Source organism: Monodon monoceros, unplaced genomic scaffold (genome assembly GCF_005190385.1).
Source record: "Monodon monoceros isolate NGI ecotype Baffin Bay Population unplaced genomic scaffold, NGI_Narwhal_1 Super_Scaffold_5, whole genome shotgun sequence".
NCBI classification, from domain to species: Eukaryota; Metazoa; Chordata; class Mammalia; order Artiodactyla; family Monodontidae; genus Monodon; species Monodon monoceros.
Genome location: NW_021703782.1, coordinates 113,077,177 through 113,104,234, shown reverse-complemented (window position 1 = coordinate 113,104,234; position 27,058 = coordinate 113,077,177). Strand labels below are relative to the sequence as shown.

The 27,058-nt window shown below is 53.4% G+C and overlaps 1 protein-coding gene across 9 annotated transcripts in view; it reads right to left on the bottom strand.

The window, feature by feature from the left end:
• Positions 1-27,058, bottom strand: part of EHMT1 (euchromatic histone lysine methyltransferase 1) — a 144,901-nt gene that overhangs the window by 53,425 nt on the left and 64,418 nt on the right. For 2 of the 9 annotated variants that reach the window (XM_029202904.1, XM_029202903.1), the window contains exons 1-5: positions 21,902-22,106; positions 17,364-17,914; positions 10,097-10,277; positions 6,641-6,798; positions 6,276-6,464 (exon numbers count right to left, since the gene is read on the bottom strand). In XM_029202904.1, coding sequence (XP_029058737.1) covers positions 6,276-6,464; positions 6,641-6,798; positions 10,097-10,277; positions 17,364-17,906 — 1,071 coding nt within the window. In that variant the 5' untranslated portion in view covers positions 17,907-17,914; positions 21,902-22,106. Of the gene's footprint in view, positions 1-6,275; positions 6,465-6,640; positions 6,799-10,096; positions 10,278-17,363; positions 17,915-21,901; positions 22,107-22,501; positions 22,639-23,062; positions 24,432-27,058 lie in introns of those variants that run through there. The other 7 variants (XM_029202896.1, XM_029202895.1, XM_029202897.1 and 4 more) reach the window with 7 other exon arrangements.

Genomic DNA, 27,058 nt, shown 5'->3' with positions numbered 1-27,058 from the left:
TCTTGAGTGTATTCAGAGTTGTGCAGCCATCACCCCCGCCTATTCCAGAATGGAGTGTACATTTGTTGTGCACCTTGATCTAAGGGTCGGCCTTCACTTGGCCCCCAATTTTCCCAACAACATTTATTGAAAAGTTCATGATCCCTTGCGAGCAAACTGAAAACCCAACCCTTACAACAAACTGTATCTCTGCAGACAGACAGGTGCACCGTGGCCACCCTGCTCCGCTCTCTCATGGCTCTGCCGTGCCTGCACGAATCCCCGCTTGAACCCCCTCCGTATCTGTCCTGCTAACCTCTCCCCCACCCCCCAGCCCGTTCTCGCTGTGAACGACTCCCATGTCAGCTGGTCCCACAGAAAATCCTGTGGGAATTCTGATGAGAACAGTTCTGAATTCATGGATAACATGGGGAAAGGGAGACGAAGGAATGGATCTTCTCATTCAGACAAATAATGGGTCATTCCATGAACTTATTCTTTTTTTTAACCTCTTTCAGTAAAGTTTTACTATTTTCTCCTTATAGATAACACACATTTCTTGTTAAATGTATTGCTAAGCACTGTGGTGATATTAAAGACTTACGGCTAATTTTTAGGTGTGATATTGTGGTTTTGTTGTTCAAAGAATCCTTACCTTCTAAGGACCCACACTGATATACCGGCCTCAAGACCGTCCAGGTGGAGCAGGGACTCTGGCAAGCACCAGTGGCTGTACATATGCACAGCCTGACGTGTTCCTTTCAGGAGGTTAACAAGTATTGTCGGGTGTTTACTGATATTATTGACAAGCTGTCCTTATATTTTCCGACTGGCAGGACCACACAAGCTCAGCTCACTGGCTACAGCAGCCGCTCAACTGGTTTCCTTGGATTTTTTTAGATGGGTGATTATATTCCCAGCAAACTCCCTTGTCCTTTAAAATATTAATGTTTCCTTCCGGTTTTCACCTTACAGCGTCACAGCAAGAATGACCAATGTGGCGTGCTCGTGTGAGGGGAGGAGGTGGCAACCCGCACTTTTCTTTTCTTTCTTTTTTGGCTGCATCGGGTCTTACTTGCAGCACGTGGGACCCTTCGATGTGGCATGCGGGCTTCTCTCTAGTTGTGGCGTGCGGGTTTTTGCTCTCTAGTTGTGGTACGTGGGCTCTGTAGTTGTGGCATGTGGGCGCTCTCGTCGAGTCGTGTGGGCTCAGTAGTTGTGGTGCACGGGCTTAGTTGCCCCGTGGTATGTGGGATCTTAGTTCCCTGACCAGGGATCGAACCCACATCCCGTGCATTAGAAGGTGGATTCTTTACCACTGGACCACCAGGGAAGTCCCAACCTACACTCTTTTTATCACTGGTATTAGCAATGGTTTAAAACTTTCGCCATTAAATATAACCTTTTTTGTAGGATTCTGATATCTTTATAATAAGCTTTATTTAAATGTTATCTTTAAATTTCATTGGGTAGTTTTTTATTTTAAAAATACTGAGCAGTGAAACTACCCATCAAAGTGGGCAGATTAACAACTTCCAAAACTCCTGTGACTGTAAAGGGAGGAATAAGGAATAACTACTTATAAGGAATAAGTACTTGAAAACCGCACACACAGCAGCTACAGAAACAGGCGTGAGGCGCTTGGGGTGAGAAGGGAGGGGAACACCACAGCTGGCACCTGAGTGGACAGACGGTGTAGGACTAAGCCAGGCAGAGGCCACACAGGGCGGGGGACCCGAGCCAGCAGGCCCCGTGAGCGCCCGAGACAACCCGCACCCACCTGCCCCATCCACACCAGTGCGGAGACAAGGACACCGGTCATCGGTGAGGAGTCAGCCCCCTACATGGAGGAGGCACCGTGCTGGCCGCATACACACAGGGCCTCGCTTGCTACAAATCGACTTTTTAAAAGGACAAGTAACTACACAGATAAACAGCTGGGTCCCAAACAGGCACTACACAAGAGAAGGCATCCAAACAGCAAATAAACATACAACAAAGTACCCAGGGCTTCCCTGGTGGCGCAGTGGCTGAGAGTCCGCCTGCCGATGCAGGGGACGCGGGTTCGTGCCCCGGTGTGGGAAGATCCCACATGCCGCGGAGCGGCTGGGCCCGTGAGCCATGGCCGCAGAGCCTGCGCGTCCGGGGCCTGTGCTCTGCAACAGGAGAGGCCACAACAGTGAGAGGCCCGCGTAGCGCCAAAAAAAAAAAAGTACCCAAGCTTCTCGGAAACCAGGGAAACGCAAATCAGAACTGCAGTGTGAGAGCGCTCAGCCGCGCCAGGAGGGCAGCCCACCAAGTTCACAAGCCCGTGATGCACACACAGGACGTGCAGCTCCCCTCGCGGATGTGCCAGACATGGGCAACAGCCCCGCTGGAGCCCCGCACACACCCGTCCAGAGGGGTGCGGCCCCACTTGGCTCCCAACGCTCTGGCCTCAGAAACTACCGAGAACAGCCAAGGGCTGTGGGGGCCCGTGAGTCCGTGAACACGCGCCGCTGCAGACACTTACACCTGCGGCGTGGCTCCCTCAAAGGAGAATGAGAAAGGCAGGTAACATCCCAGGACTATTATAACCCTGGAGGGTCTCAGAGACCCTGGGCCACCTTAAAAACCACCGTCACACAACAGTGAAAATGAACTAACAGCATAAATAAATCGCACAAACACAACACAGAGTAAAACGAGCCACACTCAGAAAAAGGAGTGCCTCCTACGTGATTGCACCGAAGCCCAGAACAAAAGCAGAGGCAACCCTGCCACGGGGACCGGAGCGGGGCGCCACCCGCATGCTCCTGCCCTGGGCACCGCTGACCTGTGCCCCGTCCACAAGTCCACACGGCAGGGAGCTGGACCCTGTGACATGCCTTCCAGTCTCTCTCCTTTGCTCCGCTACCTCAGCAGGTCCTGTGAAGAGCTTTCCTGGAGGCCGCAGCCTCCCCTGCCCTCGTCCCCTGATACACGGTTGTGTCTGGCTGACTTTAAGGGAGGTTTAGCCTCAGAACCGGCTGGCGTATCTCCCATCTTTCTCGTCTCCGGAACAGGTCACATAACAAATCCATGACTCTTTGTTACTATCACTGATCTGTTTAGATCTGCTCCTGCCATCTTATTTTGTTTTCCACATTTTCTTCTTGATTCTGCTTTTATTTATTTCCTGATTCTTTTGTTAGCTTGATACCCATTTAATTTTCTTCCTTTGTATCAGTATCTAGACTAACTCAGTGTTATTCAGTGTCTAGATTCTTTCCGGAAGATGAGGACCTCCATCAAAATAGAGAATCCAGAGATAGACTCACATTCAAATGCCGCGTGGTATGTGACAGAGGTGGCATTTTAAATCAGCAAGGAAGCAAATGTCAGTCAATAAACAGTGCTGGCACACACGGCTCACCATGTGAGGGAGGCCACACAACCCTGACCTCACGTTTTGTTCAAAAAGCTTTACTGAGGTATAATTTATATACCATAAAATTCACCCACTTTGACTATCTCTACCTCACATTTCATCAAAAATTCTCTATGAATCAAATGTTTATATATAAAGAATGAAGCCCATGAAGAATTAGAAGATAGCTTACATCAATATATTCTAAATCGCCACAGGGAAACGTCTGTGTAATGTAATTAGAACCCCGAACCCAGAAACCATACAGAAACAGACTAGCATCCATGAGCTCTGACATCGCAGCCAAGGCTGGACAGCACACACCTTCGAGCAACAGGTCAGCTCTGCGCTCACATAAGGCTGCCCAGACCACATGACCCAGCAGAAATGGGGTCGCTAGACAACAAATCCTGACAGCCAGTTGTGTGAGACGCTGCTCGGCACATTGACCTGCAGCAAAACACTGAGATACAGGGACACGCAGATGAAAACCTGTCCCTCCCAACTCACTGCGGCAGAGACCTGGAGATGCCCACATTCTACCTCTCAACAAAGTGCATACTACGAGCCCCGAGTGTCGCCTCTAACAACAGGAAATGGCTTTACGGGGCGGGGCGGGGGGGGGGGGCGCACCCACTGAGGGGCCCGGCCAAGAGCAGCTCGTGGAGCCACAGGCGAAGCTCCTTAAGGAGACTGGATGTCCAGAGTCAAGTCCCCACTGCAGGCGGCGGGGAGTACAGGTCTGTAAAAATCACCGTTCAAAATACCACCGCAAGGATTAGGAGACTGCTTCCTTCTTACACGAAAGGGAAAAAATAATAAAAGATGGAAGAGAAAAAAAAAATGATATCTTAAATCATTTTTAAATTTCCTTTAAATCTCTAATGTCAGAATTTTCTACCAATTTATTTTTGAAAAATTATACCTTAATAGCTGGGCCAACATTTAAAATTTTGCCCCAAAACCTGCTAAAAAATAGAACTGGCATAAATGGCTAATATGAATCTGAAATTTAAGCAACACTAAGAAAAAACATGGCCAAACTCCAGAAGCTGAAAGAAAATGCTTTACACATGTCAAAGGCTGCACCCACAGGGCTGATGCAAAGTGCAAAAAGCTAATCAACAAAATCATACACTTCAAACAAGTCACTGTTGCAACAAACTCACTGGAACGTCTCTGCCCACCCTTAGTTTCAGAATAACTCGTAAGGTGTAATGGTCCATCTTAAAGATGCTCCAAAGTTTTCTCAGACAAGTCTGAGGCATGGACAGTAAATCCACGGCTCCACACGTCTGCCTGGCTCTCAGCCACAGTTTCGCCTTCATGTCTAACTCACCCCTCCCCCAACCAGAAGGGCCCCAACAGCAACAGCCACTCTGCTCGAGCCTGCACCCGGCACCCCTGGGCCCCCTGAATCACTGAAACTGTGCAAGCCCCGTGGTCCCTGTCATGTTGCGGCAAAGACAGAAATGAGGGTCTTTTCTTTTCTGACAAACAAGGAAAATAAAGGAGCCATGGGCAGGCTATGGAAACAACATAAACTGGCCTGAAAGAGTTAATCAATCCTAGCTTTCCTTTTTTTTTTTTCCCCTTGGCTGCACTGGGTCTATCCTTGCTGCACGCGGGCTTTCTCTAGATGTGGCGAGCGGGGGCTACTCTTTGTTGCAGTGCACGGGCTTCTCATTGCAGTGGCTCCTCTTGTTGTGGAGCACGGGCTCTAGGGCATGCGGGCTTCAGTAGCTGTGGTTCGTGGGCTTCAGTAGTTGTGGCTCATGGGCTCTAGAGCGCAGGCTCAGTAGTTGTGGCGCACGGGCTTAGTTGCTCCGCAGCACATGGGATCTTCCCGGACCAGGGCTCGAACCCATGTCCCCTACACTGGCAGGCAGATTCTTAAGCACTGCACCACCAGGGAAATCTCAACCCTAGTTTTATTTTAACTGTTACTAATCTGTAGTGTCTGTAACTAGACTTATCCTTCACAAAGCTAACCTCTAACACTCTCTGACACTATGTGAATTACATCCTGCACTCCCCTGTAGGAAATCACCCCAGTAGCGTTCTGCATTTTAGAAAGAAGGTCGCAGCCAATAACAAACGGACCCAATTACCCGGCTCTCTGACACCAGCGGTGACTGTTTTGAAATAATGCAAGAAGAAGAAAAATTCAAGACCTTCATTACTTTGATCCTTATCACCTATCCCCAGACTGCAAGCTCCACCTGTAAGACCTCTCCTGATTCCCCGGGGAGGGGGGACACAGTTCTTGAGGCACTAGCCTGCTGTGTTCCCTTTTCGCCTGGCAAAGAATAAAGCTATTATTTCTTTTCCTCCAAAACTCTGTCTCTGCATTTCTGTTCGGCACCGGTGCACAGAGAGCCAAGATAAGGCATCACCACCCCCAGCCGGTGCCACGCCTTCAGGGCCACCACACCGCCAACCCCGAGCTCGTCCTGGGTGGACACGGATGAAGCATCCACAACGAGGACACGCCAGCACACGTACCACCCCACAGGCCTGTCAGCAGCCCTGGGCGCTCACTCCACTGGGAGGACAGAGGCCTCACCTGCGGAAGGACCACACCTGTGCCGGGTGCCTGGGACACTGTGCCAAGGCCAAGGGCAAGCCGTACTGGCACTCGGTCAGCCACGGTTAGCAGTTTGGGTTATTAATGGTATTATTCCTGTCACTCCCAAGCCTAAAAATGCTCAGGCCGTTTACTTCCATGAACGCTGCGCGGGAAAACAAACACTTCTCTGATGAAAATAAACTACCTAAAAATTCAAGAGAAATAAAATACAAGAATCCCAGCCAGAAGTAAACAGGGGGCTTTATTAAGGCCCAGAAGCACCCAGCCGCCACCCCTACCCCCGCCAGGACCGAGGTCTGCGATGTGCGTCCCGCCCACCTTCTGGCTGCGGTCAGGCTCCAGCGCACTGTCCTTGGAGGCCCTGCTGCCCTCGGCAGGGAACGCGGTGGCCGGCTGGGCGCCCTGGTCCTCGTCCTCCTCCAGCTCCTCCGAGTCGTCCTCCTCAGAGTCCATGTCTAGGCTCTCCCCGTTCACGTGGAGGGAGCCGTCACCCAGGTCCTTCTCGCCCTGGAACACGCCAGAAGCCCACATCAGGACCCCGCCAACTCCTCGGGGCAAGGCCCACGGGGCGGGGCAGGGGAGGGGGTGGCGACTGTGCCGGAAGACGAGAGCTTGGGGCGGGCAGGGGCCACCCTGGAGGAGAGATGGAGGGCAGCCCCCGCAGCCTGGCCCCGCACCCTTACCTTGGAGCCCACCGTGGAATGAGTTATGCTCTTAAACATCTCAATCACCGTCCTCTGTTTTAACACTTTGGTCTTTTTCTTAGGAACCAGGCTATAGGTTCCCATTCTTCGTTTTTTCTTCCGAGATACTGCAGCTGCTAAAACAAAAGGCAAGCAAGCTAAAAAAAAAAAAAAAGTCAAAAGGGGACGAGAGAAGAAAAGAAATGCCATTCAAATGTTTTTAGAGGTAGGTGACAGTTCACAAACTCTGATCACCAAAATCATCAGCACTCAACAGTGTCTTAAGTTGCACAGAGAAAGCTGAAAACCCGTCACAGATACAGGATTTGTCCACAAGGAGACACCGAGCTGTACGGAGGGCAAACGTGAGCACCCCCTCCCGAGCAGGCAGCACAATACCGGGAGACCCGCAAGCTGGCAGGAGCGGACCCGGGTGCACCTGGGACAGCCTCTGAGCAGGGCTCTCCGAGGGGCTGAGAAGGAAGGGCCTCCTCCAGACGCCCTCCTGCTTGTGTGTCCAGAGGGTCCACCGCTGATGTGCAGCCACTGAAGAGTGGACTTACACCACTGTCACCTGGACCCTCCATCCTCGCTCAGCACTTCACGGACCACGGGGAAGGATACTGGAAACAAGGGCCCAGCGAGCTATCCCTGCACACAAGGGCCAGGGAGGGAGAGGCCTGGGAGCAAGGTCTCCTGACAAGCGCAGCAGTGGAGGGGGTACCGAGCAGCGGCTTGGGGGCTCGTGGCCCCTGACGCCATTCTGGGCAAAGCAGCCCCAGGTTTACTGCTTTGACAGAATGAGGGTCTCTGTGATGTTTTATTTTTGTAAAAAGTTCCAGGGTATAAAAAAAAAAATCTGAAAACCACTGCTTTAAACACGGAGGAACTCCACGAAAGGGCTGAAAGAAATACCTTACGTTTTATTTCTACGAAATGCAGAGAAGGGATACGGGGAGAAAGGATGCACGTCGGCCATGGGTGCCAGGGGTCAGAATGACAGCCCCTCGCAGGTGCGTGGCGAAGCCAGGACACTGAGGACAATCGCCACGTGGGCCACACGTGTTTACGTGGAAACGCCGACCATCCACGCGCTGAACGGAGCACAGGTGAGCTGGCGGAGGTGCCCCCCCCCAGGAGGAGGCGGGTGGGTTGTGAGCTCCGTGCAAACTTGCCATCTCGTCTCCGCTCACGCCGCGGCACGACGGCAAGAGCAGGCCCTCCGGGGCGGGGCTGTCACCACAGTGACAAGAAGAGATGGCCCGAAAGCGTGCACTTCCTGTGACAGCGTAATGCACCGGCCAGGGGAAGTGGGGAGGAGGAAGGTTTGAAGAACGAGGCAGGCCGTTCCAGGTCTGCAGCGACGCCATCACACAGGGCCACGTCCCCACGGGCCCCTGCTCCCCCCGGGGTGAGGACGCTGCAGGCACAGCAAGAGGGGCCTGCCACCTCCCTGGGGAGGGAGCCGGGCAGCTGCTGCAGGAGCGCCAGGCACCAGGCCGTTCACACTGTCCTGAGCCCGCAGGCCCTGTCTCCGCCTCCGGCCCTCAGGTAAGGAAACAGAGGCAGAGAAGGACCCATGTGGGAAACTGCTAAACATACTCAGCATTTCTGTTTAGAAAACTTGGATTGAACAGATAAGGAAATAATAAAGCTAAAATAGGAACAATCTTAATTTTTATTAAGATAAAAGATCCTTGTGGCTTGCAGGATCTTAGTTCCCTGACAAGGGACTGAACCCACACCCATGGAGTCCTAACCACTGGACTGCGAGGGAATTCCCCAATCTTAACTTTTTAACAGAAGTACCGACTCCTGACATTCCTCACCAAGCCCTACACACATGGGTTTAATTCCACAGAGACATTCAACTCTGTCCAGCTTTAACTCTTTGAAACAAATAATACTGAGATGAAATAGACCAAAAGTTGGAGGTGGTGGGGAGACAGACTGACCCTGTTTTCTAACCAACCACAGCGCTCCAACAAACAGAACAAGGACTCCCTGGAGACACAGCTAGTCCCAGGACTGGGGAAGGACAAGACGGGCTGGGTCCACCTGGTGTAGCCAGGAAGTCCTCACAAAGTGATGGGGTCACATCAGAGGACTCAGGAGCCAGCCTGAAGGGCAAACCTGGGGCAATTTGAACATGATGGTGACGGACTGGAGCCCAGAGACTCACAAAAGGATCCATGAGTTGAGACAGAGGCAAGGCTGGAAAGGGGAGGCCCTTCATTCCAGCAGAAGCTCCGCTAGGAAGTAAGGACAGGGCGATGGAATTGGAAGCCATCCTGGGACGATCAGTCTGGGAATGGGTCCCTAGATGCTCAAGCTGCCAGGTGGGACCATGCAACCCTCTAAGCCCCGCCTCCAAAGACACAAAGGACAACAACCCAAGGGCCTGTAGACCCAGCCCTGCCGCAGCAGGACCAACACCCACACCCCACTCCCAGGGGACGCAGCAAGGACACACGCCCCTCGGGGACGGCAGTGACCCGAGCCTGACCCGGGAAGACAGCAGCGACCCCAGGGGGATGCTCCAGATGTCCAGGCGCACACTAAGGGACTGCAGGAAGCCGGCCAGAAATGCCTCCTGGGACAACTGACTGGCAAAGGTGAGCGGGGCCTGAGGCCTGGACGACGCGTCACACGGGGGGCCCTTCCAGGCTCTGACACTACAGCGACTGCCCAAGAGGGCGCCACGCACAACAGGGACGCGCCCAGGGCCCCATGTCTGCAACTTCCACGCACATTCAGAAGTGAACGTTACACACTGGGCGGGAGAAGGATGCGCGACTGTGCACGGGGCGGAATCGGGGGAGGGGGACGGGGGAGGCCACAGGCATCCTCTGCAGAACCTCTGGTCTGAAATTACTGATAAGCAACAAGTGTCCTGAAAGTCCTAAGGAAGACAGGCCCCAACCAGCACATGACCACCCCAGGGCAGCCCCTCGGGGGGCCGCCTCCCCCTTGTCTGTGAGTCCTCAGCGATGTGAGCCGGGCCTGGCAGAGAGGCCTGTCTGCACTGGAGGGGTCTGCAGAGGAAGCAGGCTCTACGGGCACGCCTGCCACGGCAGCCTCCCTGGGGGCCGCTCACCAGCGCCCCCCTCCTGCGAAAGGCCCCACAAGGCACCCGATGCTCCTCCACGCCCCCAGGTGAGTGTGAGGAGAGGTGGCTCGGGGTGGGAGGGGGCCGCCCCACGGCCACCCGCACCTGAACCACGGCGCCCCTGCAGTACTGAATCCATGAGCTGGGAGGCTCCTCAAATCCAGAGCCCTCCACCCAATCAGACCAAGGCCTCAGACTGTCGGAATGAAAACGATCTTCACCTGGAAGCTGAAAACAAGTGGAGGACGCGACGCAGCACCGGGTGAGGGTGGAGCGGGGCCCGCGTCCTCTGCGGTGCAGGCTCGGGACACGCCCGAGAGAGAGAGGCGGCGGCAGGTTCCCTTTACCTGTCTGTGCCTTCGTGGTGGCCACGTAGCACTGGTTTTGAGGTAGCGACTGGTGAAGGGGCGGGAAGGGGGGTAAAAGCTGCTGTCGTCCAAAATCCGAGGCGTTTCTGCTCAACTCCTCTTTCGGCTCCTCAGGGTCACGGGCGTCCCGGCCTTCCCTGGGGTCCTTACTGGCCGCGTGCTTCAAAACAAAGACAACGCGACAATGACGCACAGGCAGGCAGCGATGAAACAGCGTGCCTCTCCCACCAAACCCCTCCCCCGAGAGATGTGCGCTGAGGAGAGAGGGGAGAGCGCAGAAACCCGCTGCCACCAGAGCGCCTGTGACAGGCGCGGGTCGGCGTCACAGGCCAAGAACAGAGTCTGCGTTTCTGCAGGGAAGTAGCAGCAGCTGTGACACATGTGGCACCCAGAACCGGGACCGTCTCCCACCTGGGCCTTTACAGAAAGCCAGCCAGCCTGTGATTTAGGTAATAAACTATGACTACGTTTGCAAATACCCAGATGGGGCACATTCCAGGTGATCACGGCTACACAGTGCACATCCCCCAAGTGGTTTTCACGCCACGACAGATCATCATGTTACACGTTAAAGACGCTTTTGCTCAGTTTTACCCATTTCCTCAGTGTCTCGGCCTTAGCCTTCTGAGACCACAACAGCCTGTGATGTGGACGTCAACCCCCTGGCACCGACCAACAGCCCTGCCTTTGCTCCGGACACCACTCAGCACCCCCCCACCACTTGCTTCCCCAGAGTCACCTACAGCCTTGAGACAGTCTGATCTCAAACCCGATTCCACTGAACCACATTTCGTTGTGCACAAAGCACGTGTGATCCTTCAATGTATGGGGCAGGGAAACTGGACAGACACCTGCAAAAGGATGGAGGTGGACCTTCACCTTATACCACTGACAGAGATTAACTCTGAACAGATCAAAGACCTAAAATTGTAAGACTCCTAGAAGAAAACGGGGGAAGTTTCATGACATTGGATTTGGCAAAGAATCCTTGGCTATTACAACAAAAGCACAGGCAACAAAAGAAAAAAGATAAATTAGACTTTATTAAAATTAAAAATTTCTTATAGGGACTTCCCTGGTGGTGCAGTGGTTAAGAATCCACCTGCCAATGCAGGGGACACAGGTTCAAGCCCTGGTCCGGGAAGATCCCACATGCCGCAGGGCAACTAAGCCCATGCACCACAACTACTGACCCTGCGTTCCAGAGCCCGCGAGCTACAACTACTGAAGCCCGCGCGCCTAGAGCCTGTGCCCCACAACAAGAGAAGCCACCGCAGTGAGAAGCCCGCGCACAGCAACAAAGAGTAGCCCCGGCTCACTGCAACTAGAGAAAGCCCGTGCGCAACAACGAAGACTCAACGCAGCCAAAAATAGAAAAATAAAATTAAAAATTTCTTATAAATCAAAACCACAATGAGACATCACCTCACGCCTGTAAGAATGGCTATCATCAAAAAGACCACAAATAACAAATGTTGGAGAGGGTGTGGAGAAAACAGAACCCTAGTGCACTGCTGGTGGGAATGCAAACTAGTGCAGCCACTATGGAGGTTCCTCAAAAAGTTAAAAATAGAACTACTATATGATCCAGCAATTCCACTCCTGGGTATTTATCCAAAGAATACAAAAACAATAGTTCAAAAAGATAAATGCACCCCTGTGTTCACTGTAGCACTATTTATGATAGCCAAGATGTGGAAGCAACCTAAATGCCCGTCAACAGACAAATGGATAAAGAAGATGTGGTGTATTTATACACACACACAATGGAATATTACTCAGCCATAAAAAAGAATGAAACCTTGCTGTTTGTGACAATATGGATGGATCCAGAGGTACTACACTAAATGAAATAAGTCAGAGAAAAAGACGAATACCATGATTTCACTTATATGTGGAATCTAAAAAGCAAAACAAATGAACAAACATAACAAAACAGAAACACTCATAAATACAGAGAATAAACAGCGGGTAGAGAGGTGGGGGAGGACAGACAAAACAGGTGAAGGGGATTAAAAAGTACAAACCACCAGTTATATAATAAGTAAGTCATGGGGATGTAACACACAGCATGGAGAATACAGTCAACAATACTGTAATAACTTTGAATGGTGACAGATGGTAACTAGACTATTCCTGGTGATTCTTTTGTAATATATAAAGATATTGAATCACTATGCTGTAAACCTGAAACTAATATATTGTAAGTCAATTACACGTCCATTAAAATTTTTTTTAATTTCTATGCATCAAAGGACAAAATCAATAGAATGAAATGGCAACCTATAGAATGGGAGAAAATATTTGCAAACCATATATCTGATAAGGGATTTGTACCCAGAATATATAAAGAACTCTACAAGTCAACCAAAAAAACAAATGACCCAATTTAAAAAAGGGTAAAGCATCTGAATAGATATTTCTCCAAAGAAGACATACAAATGGCCAAAAAGCACATGAAAAGATGCTTAATTTAACATCACTGATCATCAGGAAAATGCAACTCAAAACCGCAATGAGACCACTCCTGGGATGGCTACTATCAAACAAACAGAAAACAAGTGTTGGTGAAGGTGCGGAGACACCGGGGCCTCGGTGCGCTGCTGGGGGGAAGGTAAAATGGCACAGGTGCTGTGGACAACAGCGTGGGGCTTCCTCAAGAAGTGGATGGAATTATCCTATGATCCTGCAATTCCACTTCTGGGTGCACACTCTGAAGAATCAAAAGCAGGGACTCGAAGAGCTCTTTGTACAACTGTGTTCACAGCAGCATCGTTCACGACAGACAAGGGGTGGAGGCAACCCAAGTGCCCACTGATGGATGATGGATAAACCAAATGTACATGTGTGTATACGTACACGCATGCAATGGAATATTATCCGGCCTTAAAAAGGAAGGAAGTTTTGACAGAGGCTACATTGTCTCGAGGACATTGTGCTGAGTGAAACAGGCCAGACACAAAAGGACAAATCCTCATATGAGGGACCAAGCGTAGTCAATCCGAGACAGAAAGTAGATGTCAGGGCCCGGGGCTGGGGGTGGGGAAGGGGAGTGAGTGTTTAATGGGGACAGAGCGTCAGTCTGTGGAGACGAGAAAGTCCTGGGGAGAATGGTGGTGACGGCCGCACAACAATGTGAATGTGCTTAATGCCCCTGAGCTGGACACTCAAAAATGGTTAGAATGGTAAATTCTATGTTATGCATATTTTAATACAGTGTCCACATCTCTGGGAGTCGACATCGGGGAGATGCCAACAGGCCTGCCAGGGGCGGCCCTGGACTCGGCTTCTCCCAGCGGGACCCACGCTCAGCCCTCTGGCTCCTCTGCCAGGCTCCCCGCCTGGGCCCGCACGCAGCTCCTCCTCACACAGCACAGGCCGAGGCCTCCTCCGTGGCCTCCACCGCTAACGTGCCCTGGCACAGACAGCCCTGGTAAAGGTAACCTGTTAGCTGGGTCAATTCTCCAGTCCTTCTCAAATATGTGGGCTTTGTCTCAAGGTCACTGCTTTGACACGATCGCTCCCTCACTCCTCCCACGAACGACCTCAGAAACCACGCAACTACCACCTCCACCAGTGCTTGCAAGACAGACGTGACACAGGAGCTTAAAGGATAAATGGATGAAGGCAGAAGCTAAATCTGAGAAGGCAACAGCCACGTGAGGCTCGTTCTCACTCGGGCACAAAATCCATTCTTTGATTCAAGGTATTATTTTTGAAAATCTAAAAAACAAAATTAAAAACTGCTGAACTTGAGTGAAGACCCTAAACTCTGTTAGGGCCCCATCATCTGACAAAGCAAACCCACCGAGGCGGAGCGGCTGGTGCCTGACCTCCCGGCGGGGCACCGCAGAGCCCCAGCCAGTCCCCCATGTGGAGAGAGGACCCACGCCAACACCTACCTGCCACGCGCCCGGGTCACAGCGTGTGACCCAGACGCCCGAGGGCAACCGTGCCTGGCCCCCGCTGGCCTCCCCACCCCAGTGCTCACTCTGCTCAGCGGCTCTCCCTTCCTCACCCCAGCCACTGTCAGGCCTGGCCCAACTGAGGCGAGTCCTCACACCCACCTGGTGCCCCCGCTTCCGGGTGCAGCAAACACCCACCTGCACCCCAGCTGCAGAAGGACCCGCCCCACCCGGACGGAGAGTACCCAGCCAGGCCCGCATCTTCTCTCCACCTTCTCTCCAGAACCCAGGGACTACTGGGGGGCCGTGTGGAAGGAGCCAGGGAGGGCGCAGGGACACAGCCACCCAAGGAGAAGCCGGAGGTCCCCGTGCGGCACCTCCAGGAATGAGCACAATTCAGTTAGGGAGACGGGTCTACACTGGCGTGCCAATGCGGGATAAAAGGGTCTCCTTCCAGAAGTTCTCACTTCCTTTGCGTGAACAGTGGCTGAGTCTAACCCTGTGTCGGCACCTTCTGATGGCACAGGCATTGGGTCCGAGAGGCAAACTGGCTCTGCCCTGCCTGGGGATGCGAGGCCACGAGGCTGTGAAAACCCCTGCATTTTTAAACTCTTAAAGGACAATGGATTTCTTGCCATAAGCATGTAACACTCTTTCTATCATGGGGATGACTGTTTTCAAAACGCAATTTTCAATAAAACATGCTTTCCTAAGAAAACCAAACAAGACTAAACTGGGGCTGGGGAGAAGAGAAGCCAGAGGGCAGGAGAGGCCAGGTCTGGACCTGGGCCGGGAGCCAGGAGGGCACCCCATCTCCACGTCTCCAATCCCCTCTTCCGGCAGGGGTCCCAGGAGCAGATGAAGTTTCCAGAGTGTGGAGCGGATGGGCTTGGTCTTCAGGAAATCAGGTTCCAAAGCCTCAAAATCCTTCCCTTTTCTTTCACTACAAGTGACCAGCCCGAGAGGGCTCAGTAATTTCCAACAAAGTATGTGTTGCAATTGACTGCATGCTGCTATTAATCACAATAACTCCAACCAGAACAAAGCTAACCCTCAGATAAACCTTATGGTCAAGGATAGTCCGTGAAATTAAATTTCAGATTGCTTTTTTTTAACCCCCTAGAGGGATATAAAAAAATGTTTGAGAATAAAAATACATTAGAATAAAATTCTAAAGTGGGGATGGAATATGAGTACGATTTCGAGGAGATAAATAAACAATGTTGTCTGACATGCATTTTAAACTCGATAATGCTGGGCCAAAACATGGTAGGTGAATAAATAAATGAACTTCACCCTAAGCCTCAAACCTAACACAAAAATTGATTCACAACAGGCCATATATTTAAAGTTCACATAAAACTAAAAAACTATGAAAATTAGAGAAAATCTTCAGGATCTAGGGCTGGGTGAAGAGTTCTTAGGCATGACAGCAAAAGCACAGCCTTAAAAGAAAAAAACTGTGTAAGCTGGACTGCATCAAAATGAAGAACTTCTGCTTTAAGAAAAACCATGGGGTCTTCAGTAGCGAAAGGACGAAGACCAGCTACAGACCAAGTGAGAATATCTGCGAACCAACACTTGGCAACGGTCCATATCCCAAACTCTCAAAGCCCCCAAAATATTTAATTGTAAAGTAGGCAAAAGATATGAAAGACATTTCACCAAAAAGGACATACAGATGGCAAATAAGCACATGAAGAGCTGTTCAACGCCATCAGTCATTAGGGAGGTTCAAACTAAAACCATGGCGAGGAATCACAGCTACGACAGAGAAGAGGCAACACCAAACACCCCTCTGGAGGACGCAGGGACATAGAATGTAGCAGCCTGTGCAGTGCAGCTTGGCGGTTACTTACAAAACTAAACATCCAATTGCCACGTAGCCTTGCAACTGGGCTCCTGGGTATTTTACCCAGAGAAGCGAAAACTTTCATCCAAACAAAAATGTGTACGTGAATGTCCAGAGCAGCTTTAATGGAGCACCCCAAGGCTGAGAACCCCCAAATGTCCCTCGATGGGCGAGCGGTTACACACGCAATACTTGTCGACACGCAAAGGAGGGCCCTGCAGACATAGCCTGGGTGGGGGGTCAGGGGTGTGGAGTGAGGGAAGAAAGCCCCCGAACTCTGCCATCCCACGTTTCAGAACACCTGAAACAACACGCCTCCAGAGATGGGGGACGGGGTCAGGGACGGCCGGGGTGACCACAGAGGGAGGCTCGCAGCGCTGGGTGGGCACGTAAACTCACACTGTGCTACCCTGGGAGAAACCGGCTGGAGGGGACATGGGCTCTCTCTGTACTATCTGTGCAGCCTCCTGTGAACAATTATTAAAAAGTTTAACTTTCGGCACGTACATAAAAATACTACGAAAGGCAGAAGTCAGGCCAGGGCTGGTCAGGCTGGGGGCGTCAGGGGCCCCACGCTGCGTGGGCAGTGGGCCGCGGCCCAGCTTCCAGCACCCCGCCGGCTCCACAGTCACAGCAGGCAGGCGACAGCCAGGCAACAGGGAAGCACAGAAACAAAGATGCACACGCTCCCGGAGGAAAGTCATTTCAGGGGAAAAATCACCCGAACAAGAGGTGCCAAGGCCAGACAGAACCCCCACGTGAGGAGACAGGAGTTGTAACCAAGACCATGCAAGGGTTATAACTGTCTTTTGAAGGATAAGACAAAGATGTAACTAACAATGCAGGTATTCTTAAAAAACTAATCCGAGACACTGGATATGAAAAATATAACTGTCAAACTGAAAACATCAACATGTGGAATGACCAGCAAGACCAAAGTGCTGGGTCTTGAGGGACAAATGACGGAGCTGGAGAAGAGGGGAGGTCCAGGGAGGGAAGCCGTGCAGAACCTTCTAGAGCTGGAGAAACACACGGGTCAGGCCGCGGGGCCCCTGGGGAAGGGTCTGACCCGCACCAGCAGCACCAGCACAAGCAATGCCAGGCGTCTGACTGCACACCCGGACTTCGTGCAGGAAGCGGGGAGCAAACCACGCCCTGTGTCTATAGCGCGTCACTCCCGGGCCCCAGCCGCCCTCCTGCCTACTCACTCCCCAGAGAGACAGGCGGGTGCTGAGTCTCCCAAGCCAGTAACTCCCCAAAGCGGACGAGGAGCTCCCGGTGAGCCCAGGCACCTATGAGGAGAAGCCCAGAAAGCAGGCTGACGGGTCACACTCAGGAACCCTACAAGGCCCGCAGGCAACCGTGGCTGACGACCCCACCACTTCCCGGCCTCTCCCCTCCAACGCACAGAAGTCCACTTGCCATCCGCACACGAAATAAAAGAGGAGACAGACAGGAGAGCGGCCCCACCCCAACAGGGACGCGTTACCAGGCCCGGGATGGACTTCGGCATGGTCTTCCGAGCCCTGTGGACCTTGACGTCAGCGCCCGGGGCCTTCTTGTCCTCTGTGTCCTTGCTGCCTTCCCCGGGCTTGGCTGGCATGGCGGCCGGCGGCTGGGGAAAAGCGCCAGGAGTCCTCCCTTTGCCAGCCCCGCCAGGGAGGGTCTTCGCGGCATGACCGGGCAGGGAGGAGGCCAGGGCGCCAGCCACCCGCAGCGGTGGCTCAGACAGGGGGGCCTTGCCGAGGAAGTAGCCGTTGCTCCCGACGACGGGAGTCTGAGTGAAGCCGTCGGCTCGGATGTGGTTCTGCTTCCCCACCTCAGTGTCTCTGTCCAAAATCCCATTTTCCGCTATCCGGGCCACCGGACCGGCTCCTTCCTGCGGGCTGACTCTCGTGCTTTCCTGAGTGTGCTTCACAGTGGCCGGGTGGCCGTTGGCATCGCTCTTGTCGCAGGACCCGTTGGTTTCCCCGTCTGCAGCCACATGGGCCTCCCCTCCCTGCTGCTCTGCCGAGCCTTCATCAGCAGCCATAGGTGACCCTACGGAAGGAGGAGAAGAGTCAGTGGCTGCCCCACCTGCGACCCCAACACGAGAGCCCCCACTGCCCTGCTTACACAAAACTGTCTGAAGAAAAACCACTTTATTTCATAGACAAACATTTGAGTTCAGACGGATTAAATATAAAGTATGTCACAGACACTGTCTCGACAGTGAGTCAGTTAAGGGGGGAATGACCCCAGCCCCAGAAGGGCGATCTGCGCCCCGCCCCTAGCGAGGTGTGGGTGGGGTGTGGTCCTTGAAACAAACACCCCACTCCTCCAGTGAATTCTTAAAAGACTTCCAACACATTATGCAGGATTTACATATCCTCCAGGAACAAATTCACCACTGGAAAACAAAACTGGGTAGGATTCAGAGACAGGAAACAAGGCCTCGGGAGCAGCTTCCCAAAAACAGACCTAAAGAAAACAGGGTGAGTTTTCAGTCTGTCAGCCAGAAGCCTCGTTACAAACTCCTGGTCTCTGAAGCGCGTCTCCTCAACTTGATAAACAAGAAACACACTTCCCACCAGCAGATCGACACACGCGGAGCCTCACTACAGACCCCAGCAGAAAGCTCACAGTTACAGCGCTGGGTGCAAAGGGGCTGTGGTCACGTCCAAGACCCCACCACCCATCACCCCTGTACCCGTTTACAGCACATCACCTGCCATGACTCCATCACAACTGTACTGGCCCCTGCAAGGAGAGGTCCACGTTCACTACTGTACCCTGAGCACAGAAACACGAGTGCAGTAAGTACTGTCTGAATGAATAAACAGCTATTAATTTTTTTTAAAACCCTTGGCAAAACAGAATAGGTGAAAACCTACTCAACTTGGAGAAGGCCGCATGCCAATCTACAGCAAAGATACACTTCTTCAGAAATGTTGCATGAATTCCATGTAGGATCAGAAACAACATCAGGACATCCATTAACACCACAAAGGTTCACACAAGAGTGGGGTCCCAGATGACCCCACAGGAGAGAGAAACGAGGAGCAAGGCCTGGAGACAAGGGTTGGGCTCTCCTGCACACCTGGTCCGTCAGCAAGTCAAACACGAGTGCAGCAAGGCTGCCAAATCTGAAATCAAGTACAAAAACCAAAGGCATTTTTCTACGCTGGCCTTAACTTTTGAGAAAACATAAGAAAAAAAAAAAGACAGTATTCACAAAAAAGCAGGAAAAACTATAAAGGATATAAAACTTTAACCAAGATCATGCAAAGTCTCTGCAGAGAAAAAAATTTTAATGGAAGTATCTCACGACTGTGAACGTGACGGCAAAAATACAAAGATGCATGTCGCCTCAAACTGACTCTCTAAGTTCAATGATACCCTAATCAAAATTCCAATCAGTGTATTGAGGAACTCCATAACCTTATTCTGAAATGTGCAGGGAAAACAAATTTTCACAAACAGCAAAGGAAATCGTGAAAAAGCACAGCAAAGGAAATCGTGAAAAAGCACAGCAAAGGAAGGGGAAATGGGCCTCTCCCAACACAAAGGAGGACGGGGATGCGGACAGTCACAGGGCGTCGAGCACAGCCACCCAGGGGCCAGACGCTGACAGGTGCTCAGAAAGGCAAGCTCCTAGGACAAATGCATCTCAACTTGCAAAAGAATAGAGTTGGACCCTTACCTCACACCATATACAAAAATTAACTGAAAACGTTTCCAAGATCTATAACTATAAGAAGAAAACACAGGCATAAATCTTTATGATCTTCTATGAAGCAATGGTTTCTTAGACGCTATAACAAAACCACAAGCAACCAAAGAAAAACAGGTAAGTTGGACTTTATTTTGTGCTTCAAAGGATACCATCAAGAAGGTGAAAAGACAACCCATAGACTGGAAAAGAGTATTTGCAAATCACACATCTGATAAGGAACTTGTACCTAAAATATATTTTTAAAAACCTCTGACAATGCATTAATAAAAATCAATAACCAATTTTAAAAACGGGCAAAGGATCTGAATTGACATTTCTCCAAAAAAGATACACAAATGGCTAATAAGCACATGAAAAAAATGCTCAGCATCACCAGCCAGCAAGGAAATACACATCAAAACCACGACGAGATACCACTTTGCACCCACTAGGACAGCTGGAACCAAAAAGAAGGTGCCGACGAGTGTTGTCGGGAGCCGCCCTCGCTGCTGGGGGGCATGGACGTGCTGCAGCTGCTGCAGGAATCAGTCTGGAGGTTCCTCGAAAGGAGGGCCCAGGCCTGGGCTCAGGGGCCGTGTGCAGAGAAGACTGGCACCTGGCATCACTCATCCACAACTTCTTTTAGAAAAGGGCCCAGGAGGGCAGACAGAGTGGGAGCCCAAGGAAGGGAACATTTCAAGGAACAGGGAGGAGGACAGAGCCAGAAGGAAAACGCTGAGGCAGGTCTTCAGAGGTCCCACCACTGTAAGCAAAGGGACAGGCAGGACAGTGTGCGGGGCAGCTCCGGGAGGGAAGCGCCTCAGGGCCAGCCGGGGTGGAGCAGAGAGGGGCCAGTGGGCCGGATGAGGCACCCTGAGGTGCAGGGCGAGGGCAGAAAGCAGGGCAGGGCCATGGCCTTCCATCCAAGCTGGGCTGTCTGGAGAAGATGCCCCAGGGAGAGAGGGGGTGAGGCTGGAAACAGCCCTGGGAAGCCAGGCAGGCAGCTGCCCAACCCCCACCCCACTCAGCTCCCTGAGCCCCAACAGCTCTACTAGAACCTGAAGCATTTTGGTCACATGCTAAGCGACACACTCACAGGTAAGACGGTCCTGCCCTGTGGCCTGGGCTGCTGGGTTCCTTCTCTCAAGCAAGGCTGCCCTGCCATCAGCCCCAAGCTGGGGGCCCATACTCTGCCTTCACCCACCGTCACCCTCGGGTGTGCACGGGGTGGTCACAAAAGCAGAGGACCCCGTGGATGTGAAAAGGTGTCAGAGCAGCATGTGGGCCCACCAGGGAGGGGCAGGCCCGCGGCAGTTCCCATCATGGGGGCCGCACCACAGCTCGGGGAAGACAAAAAGCGGCTGCCAGCCTAGGGCACAAGGTGGTCCCTGCCACCAGGCCACTCGAGGCCTCATCCTGGGAGGCTCAGGGCCGCCCGCACCGAGCTCACAGGTCTACACGGAACACTGGGCACAGGCCTCCGTCTCCCTGCAGTGCCTGGAAAGGCAGGGCCCTCGCCTCCCACTGCTGCACACACGGCAACCTCTCCAGACTGGCCTCTGCCACCCACGGGCCACTGTCTGTGTGTCTTCAGAGGATGCAGGGCCGGATGGGCATCTGACAGCCCGGGTAAGCTCGCCTGACCTTGGCCCCGAGCCAGCCTCTTCCCCACCCAGCTGAGAGGTGGGTAGACATCGTCCAGGGACCAGGCTGGGGCGGTGGCGCGGGTGTGCGGCCGGGACCAGGCGGCAATCTCTGTCACAAGGGACAGGAGCGCGGTGCGGGCGCGTTTCCTCCCATGTCAGTGGGGACAGCGCCACACCACCAGCCAGCAGGACGACACTGAGACACGCTTCTCGTCCGCATGGCCCTGCTGTTCGCACAGGAGGGCCTGTGCCAACACGGCCAGGCGGACACCAGCATCTGAGGCTCCCAGGCGCCGGCCTCATGGTATCCAGCCAGGACGCTGCCCTCCAAAGGGGTCTGGCTGGCACCCCCAGGCAGCTTGGGTGGGACAGTGGGGTTTACCTGTCATGGTCTGTCCCAGAGCCAGCAGCTCCCAGCCTGACTCCGGGCCTGTCCCTCCAAAAGCTCCCCTATGTACCAGCCCCTCGCCAGCCTCCCTCTACCTCCTGGCACCTCCGCAGCAGCTTCCACGCCCCAAGATCTGGTGCGGCCACCCCCCTGCTGGCCTCACGGCGCCCTGAGGACCAGGATGCACAGGGCCTCCACCCTCCTAGAGGACCAAGAGCCCCGGGACCCCACAGGAGGAGGCCGCACGGCAGGCCTGGCCGAGGAGGGGTGGCCAGGCAAGGGGCCCCGGGCGCCCTTACCTTCACTCGGCAGCTCGGCTCCCAGGCCGCAGTCCTGCTTGGTCTCCCCCTTCGCCGGAACCGCCTGCTAAAGAGAAATAAATGTCAGCCGGGCTCCGCCAGCAGGACTCCTGTCCGTGGGCATCGCATCCAAACCAAAACTAAACCACCAAGGACAGGACGGACAAGGAACCTCGAGCCAGTGGAAAATGCTCTTGACACCGTCTCTTCGGGAGGAGGACCAGCAGTCAACCACAGCCCCGGGAAACCTCTACTTCAACTGTATTGGGGGGATAGTCTTTTAATAATAAGAATGCATGGCTTACGTAACTAAAATTGCAAATGTTTTCTCTATTATAGGAATGCTACAATTTATTTCAAAGTGCATTCTGCTGCTGACAACAATTCATCTAAGTATTTCAAATGTCCAACAACCTATAGAAAAGTTAGAGAAATGGATAAATCAAGAAAATTCAATGAAAACCTGAATCACTAAATATTTGAGTCTACCATACAGAGACGTGAATTACACGATGCCTCTTGCAATGGTTTTAAGACAAACTTCTTGCCTTCAGGAATGTGAGAGTCTGGTTAGAGAACGAACAGAAACACACAACACACCCTTAAGCGGGGTCTCTGCAGGCGTCCGGTCCACAGGGGGAGCAGCTGACGCAGACCCTCTAGGCATCTCTCTTAGCGACATCCAGAGTCTAGGGGCATAGCTCCCATAACGCTTGCGTAACGTTCTGGAATGTTTTCTTCAAGAGACACCACAACATATGCTCGGAACACTCCTCCTGAGCCTGGCTCCCACTGCTAATTTCACTGGGGTCAGGCGGCTCCCTGGAGCAGTGCCCACCCCCACCCGGACCCCCACCCCCACGGCGCCCTCCTTCCTTGGCACCTCCAGAAGTCCCCACCCGCTGACTCCACCACCCCAGGCCTGCGGGCCAAGAAGGGGCACAAGCACGGCAAGCTCCCTCCGGCCACTTCCAGGCTCCACTCTCCTACCTTTCCAGGGCTCCATGTCTGGCCTGACCAGTGGTTTGAAACCCAGTGGTTTTCAAAGTGTAAGCTGAGGATCCCTGGAGCCCCTGAGAACTCCTCAGGGGACCTAAGAGGACTTGTTTTTTGAGGCATGTGTGCATGCACACACACACACAGGGAGGGGTGGGGTCTCACCGGCACTACCCGGTCCTGGCCACCAGACCACAGCCAATGGCGCCTGGGCGGACATCCACTCCTAGCTGGTCACACAGGGTCCCTTGTTCTAGGAGCTGAGGAGCTCAGTCGTGTACGTGGCCACATGGATGAAGGCCAGCCACCGTTCCCGAGCACCTGTCGTGTGCCAGGCACCTGCCAGCCCAAGGGGAGGCCTCAGTGGACAGCAGGGTCCAGGCCACAGGGCCAGCTGACAGTGGTTTTTACATCACCAGAGACCTATGAACAATAACGACAAGATGTGACAGAAACCTCTGTGGTCAAAGCCATGTGTGGTCCTTTTCAGAAAAGTCCTCAGAGCCCTGTTCCAGTCGGGGGATAAGAAACAAACACAAACACATTAACTTCAGCTAGAGTGTGGGGTGCTGTGACGTTATAAAACAGGGGTTGCAAGGCTGCAGCGGTGAGGGGTAGCCAGCTGGGGGCTCTTCTCCAGCCCCTCCCAGTGGCCTTGTGCTCATACCATCTACAGGCCTGGATTAAACAGTCCTGGTCTGTTGGCACTGGCCAACTCCCTGCTGCCCCTTCTGCAGTTAGGAAGCTGGAATTTGGTGCCAGGCACTAAGGGAAACTCTTGAGGCCTCACAGCCTTCCTCCCAGAAGAAGGGGAGTACTTTCTTACGGAGTCAGACCTGACACATCCCTCCTCGTCAAGGAGAAACAAGCCTTCATCGTGGATGGCAAAGCCCAGCCTCTGCTCCCCTCGGCACCCCCTCCCACACCCTGATGCCAGCCTCTGGCCCTTGGGCCCCGCCACCCCTCAGCAGGCCAAGCTCCACCTTCTCAGACAGCCTCACCTGGACCTCGCCTTGTGGCCCCGCTGGTCCCACCACCACCAGGCACACCACCAGCCTGTCTGCCCTGCCAGCATGAGCACTCAGGGTCCAAAGGGGGGAACCTGTCCTGTCCCCAACCTGTCGGCAGTGCCGGGTGGGAGGAAGAAGCTGAGAAAGCGTGTGGCAGAGAAAAACAGGGTCTTCCTAGGGGACTGGGTGTGGCGCAAGCCTGAGGGGCGCTCTGGGACAGCCCAGACGCACAGTCCACACGTGTTGCGGCCACCCTGCTCCTTGTGGGCACTGCCAGTGCCACGTCTGGAAGCCCAAAGGCCCAGAGACTGAGGCTGCGGGTGAGCTCGGCCCACGACCAGGGCAAGAAAGACAGAAATCTCCTGAACCCAGATGCTCTGTGAGTTGAACCTATATGTACCTAGCAAGAGGGAACATGGGGGCTTCCCTGGTGGCGCAGTGGTTGAGAGTCCGCCTGCCGATGCAGGGGACACGGGTTCGTGCCCCGGTCCGGGAAGATCCCACATGCCGCGGAGCAGCTGGGCCCGTGAGCCATGGACGCTGAGCCTGTGTGTCCGGGCAACGGGAGAGGCCACAGCAGTGAGAGGCCCGCGTACCGCAAAAAAAAAAAAAAAAAAAAAAAAAAAGAGGGAACGTGGTTTTCGTTGCCTTTTCCAAAGGGCCAGCAACCTACAAAATCGACATCAACCAGGAAAGGATTACAGGTGGAACACGTAGCCCAAACCACTAACAAAACCAGAACCAAACAGAACTGCTGGCAGACACTTGAAACCCCTGCCAGCTCTCCCACAGGCAGGGGCTGTGACGATCCCAACAGTAAAAGGTGGATGGGTGACCTCAGTCTCTGCTTTGCAAGAAGAGCCTCAACTAACCCCAGAGTGAGCTTGGGATACGGGGACACAACAGGAGGAGGAAAACCTCCAGAGAAGACGTGAGCCAACAGCAGTGCGCACAGCAGAAGCTCTGAGCAGTGCGAGGGCCCCTGGGCAGCAGCAGCACAGAATCTCAACTCCCACGTGCCACCTCCACGGAGAGACTGAGGCTCCTGGCAGAGAGGACCAACTCCAGGCAGGGCGGGGGCACAAGAGGAGCTTAGAACCTCGGGTTGTGCCTGAAAACAAAGCACTCAAACTGGCAGGGGGCGTCCAAGAACCAGGACAGACCCAAGGGATGCCCACTCCCGAGTTTGCGACACTTGGAGCATCAAAATGAATAATGACAGGAACAGGAATGGTAAACCAGTGAATAAACACCAGCATTAAATAAATGAATGGATAACAAACAAATCCAACAGGGAAAGCTCCTTATCCTAGATGCCAACAACTGAAGGCAGAGAGAGGGCTGGGAGCTGAAGCCACCATTACAACTCGTGGAGGAAGTTTCGTAAGAAACGGGATCTTACAGAATCGCAAAGTATCTCGCCGCAACATTGTCCTCAAGTAAGAGGGAATTCCCTCAAGTAAAGGGAAGAGCAGTGACCTTCCGTGGAGAAACCTGTAGCCTCACCCATGGGACGGTCACGGACAAAGCGGCAGGTCTCCTGATGGGACGCACCCTAACCCTAACCCTTCCTGCCACCAGGGTTTCCAGAAAGCAACGTGATGTGCCCTTGGAAAAGGAAGACCGAGGAGCTGGAGTCCCCTCAACTCCCCGTCCAGAGCGGGAAAGCACTGTGAAGGGACTACTGTGACGACTGCACGCACAGCGACCGGGCACCGTGTTCATGTGTGATTACCGTGACACCTGTATGCACCGCAGACCAGACGGTTGTGTCAACATCGGGATCTTGATGGTTATTCAGAGAAATGTCCTTGTTTGTAGTAAATAAGAGCCTGGACTTACCTCTGTGCGGGACAGAGGAGACAAGATGCATGTGTGTGGTGTGTGTGCACACATGTGCACATGTGAAGGACATAACAAGTGGAGTCTGGGTGAAGGGTAGATGGGAGCCACTGTACTAATCTTGCAACTTTTCCGTATGTTTGAAATTATTTCAAACTAAAGTGTTTTAAAAAGGAAAAGTTAGGAAAGTCTTCAGACTGGAAGCACGCTGTGTGGCCACGGGGCAGGCAGGGTAGAACTGAAATGACGACAGGGCGTCTTGCAGGGAACAGAGAGGCAGCAGCAAGGACTTCCCAGAGGGGAACTGGTCCACGGCAGAGGCGCAGAAGCACAGGCTTGGAACCTGAGGACCCAGGCCCTATCCGGCTCCTCTGTCCCCCTGCACTTTGCCGAGGTCACCTGGCTTCTGCAGCTGCAAGGCAGGGACCACTTGTTCCAGGAGCTGCTGTGAGGACGACAGACCTGGTGCCTGACGCAGAGCCAGCAGACCCACAGCCCAGGATGCGTGAAGACACAGAACACGCGTGCACTGGGGGCTCCACAAACTGCTGCGCCTGCACCCCGTGTCACCGGGGGCCCAGGACCACGGGCAAACGCAAGGGTTCCGGCACTGGCTGTGGGACTCAGGTCTGGAGAGAGCAGGAGAACAGAGACATAAAGACAACTAGTGGCGGGGTGGGGGAAACCCCCAAAGGAGTAGCAGGCTCGGGAGCCAGACGGCACAGCTGTTTCCACCTTCAATGAACTATCAACATTTAAAAAGTAGGAGAGTTTACAAGAAATCTGGGTTTCCAGACTCTGAAACAGTGAGGAGCTGTGGCGACCCTGGCGGGGAGCCTGGACAGGCTCCTGGGGGGTTCCCCACAGAGTTGGCCTCTTGACACCCGGGACCAGCACCAAGTCAGATTCCACTTACTCCTACATGTAGGTACTGACCCTCAGGGTCTAGACCGGAGAAAATGCCCTCCTGCCCAGGCCTGCTTCACTCATCTTAACTCATCCGCCTGCCCCCTGACCACACTGGCAGCACCTGACTTGAGGCGTCACCTCCCAGGACCTGTCCTGGCCACATCTCAGTAATGATGCCATGACCTGTCCCCACCGGGTTGGGCTGTGGGGCCAGGATGTCTGATCCCAGGCCCCTGATTTCCCACTGTCCATCCAGGGCCAGGCAAGGCTGTACCTCGTCTTTACCCTCAGCCCCACGTGGCCGGGCCTCACTGCCTCTCCCAGCCCATCACAGCTGCATCCCAACTGCCAACCACCTACACCCTTCAACCCCCTCAAACAGGAGTTCTCTGGGGTCCCC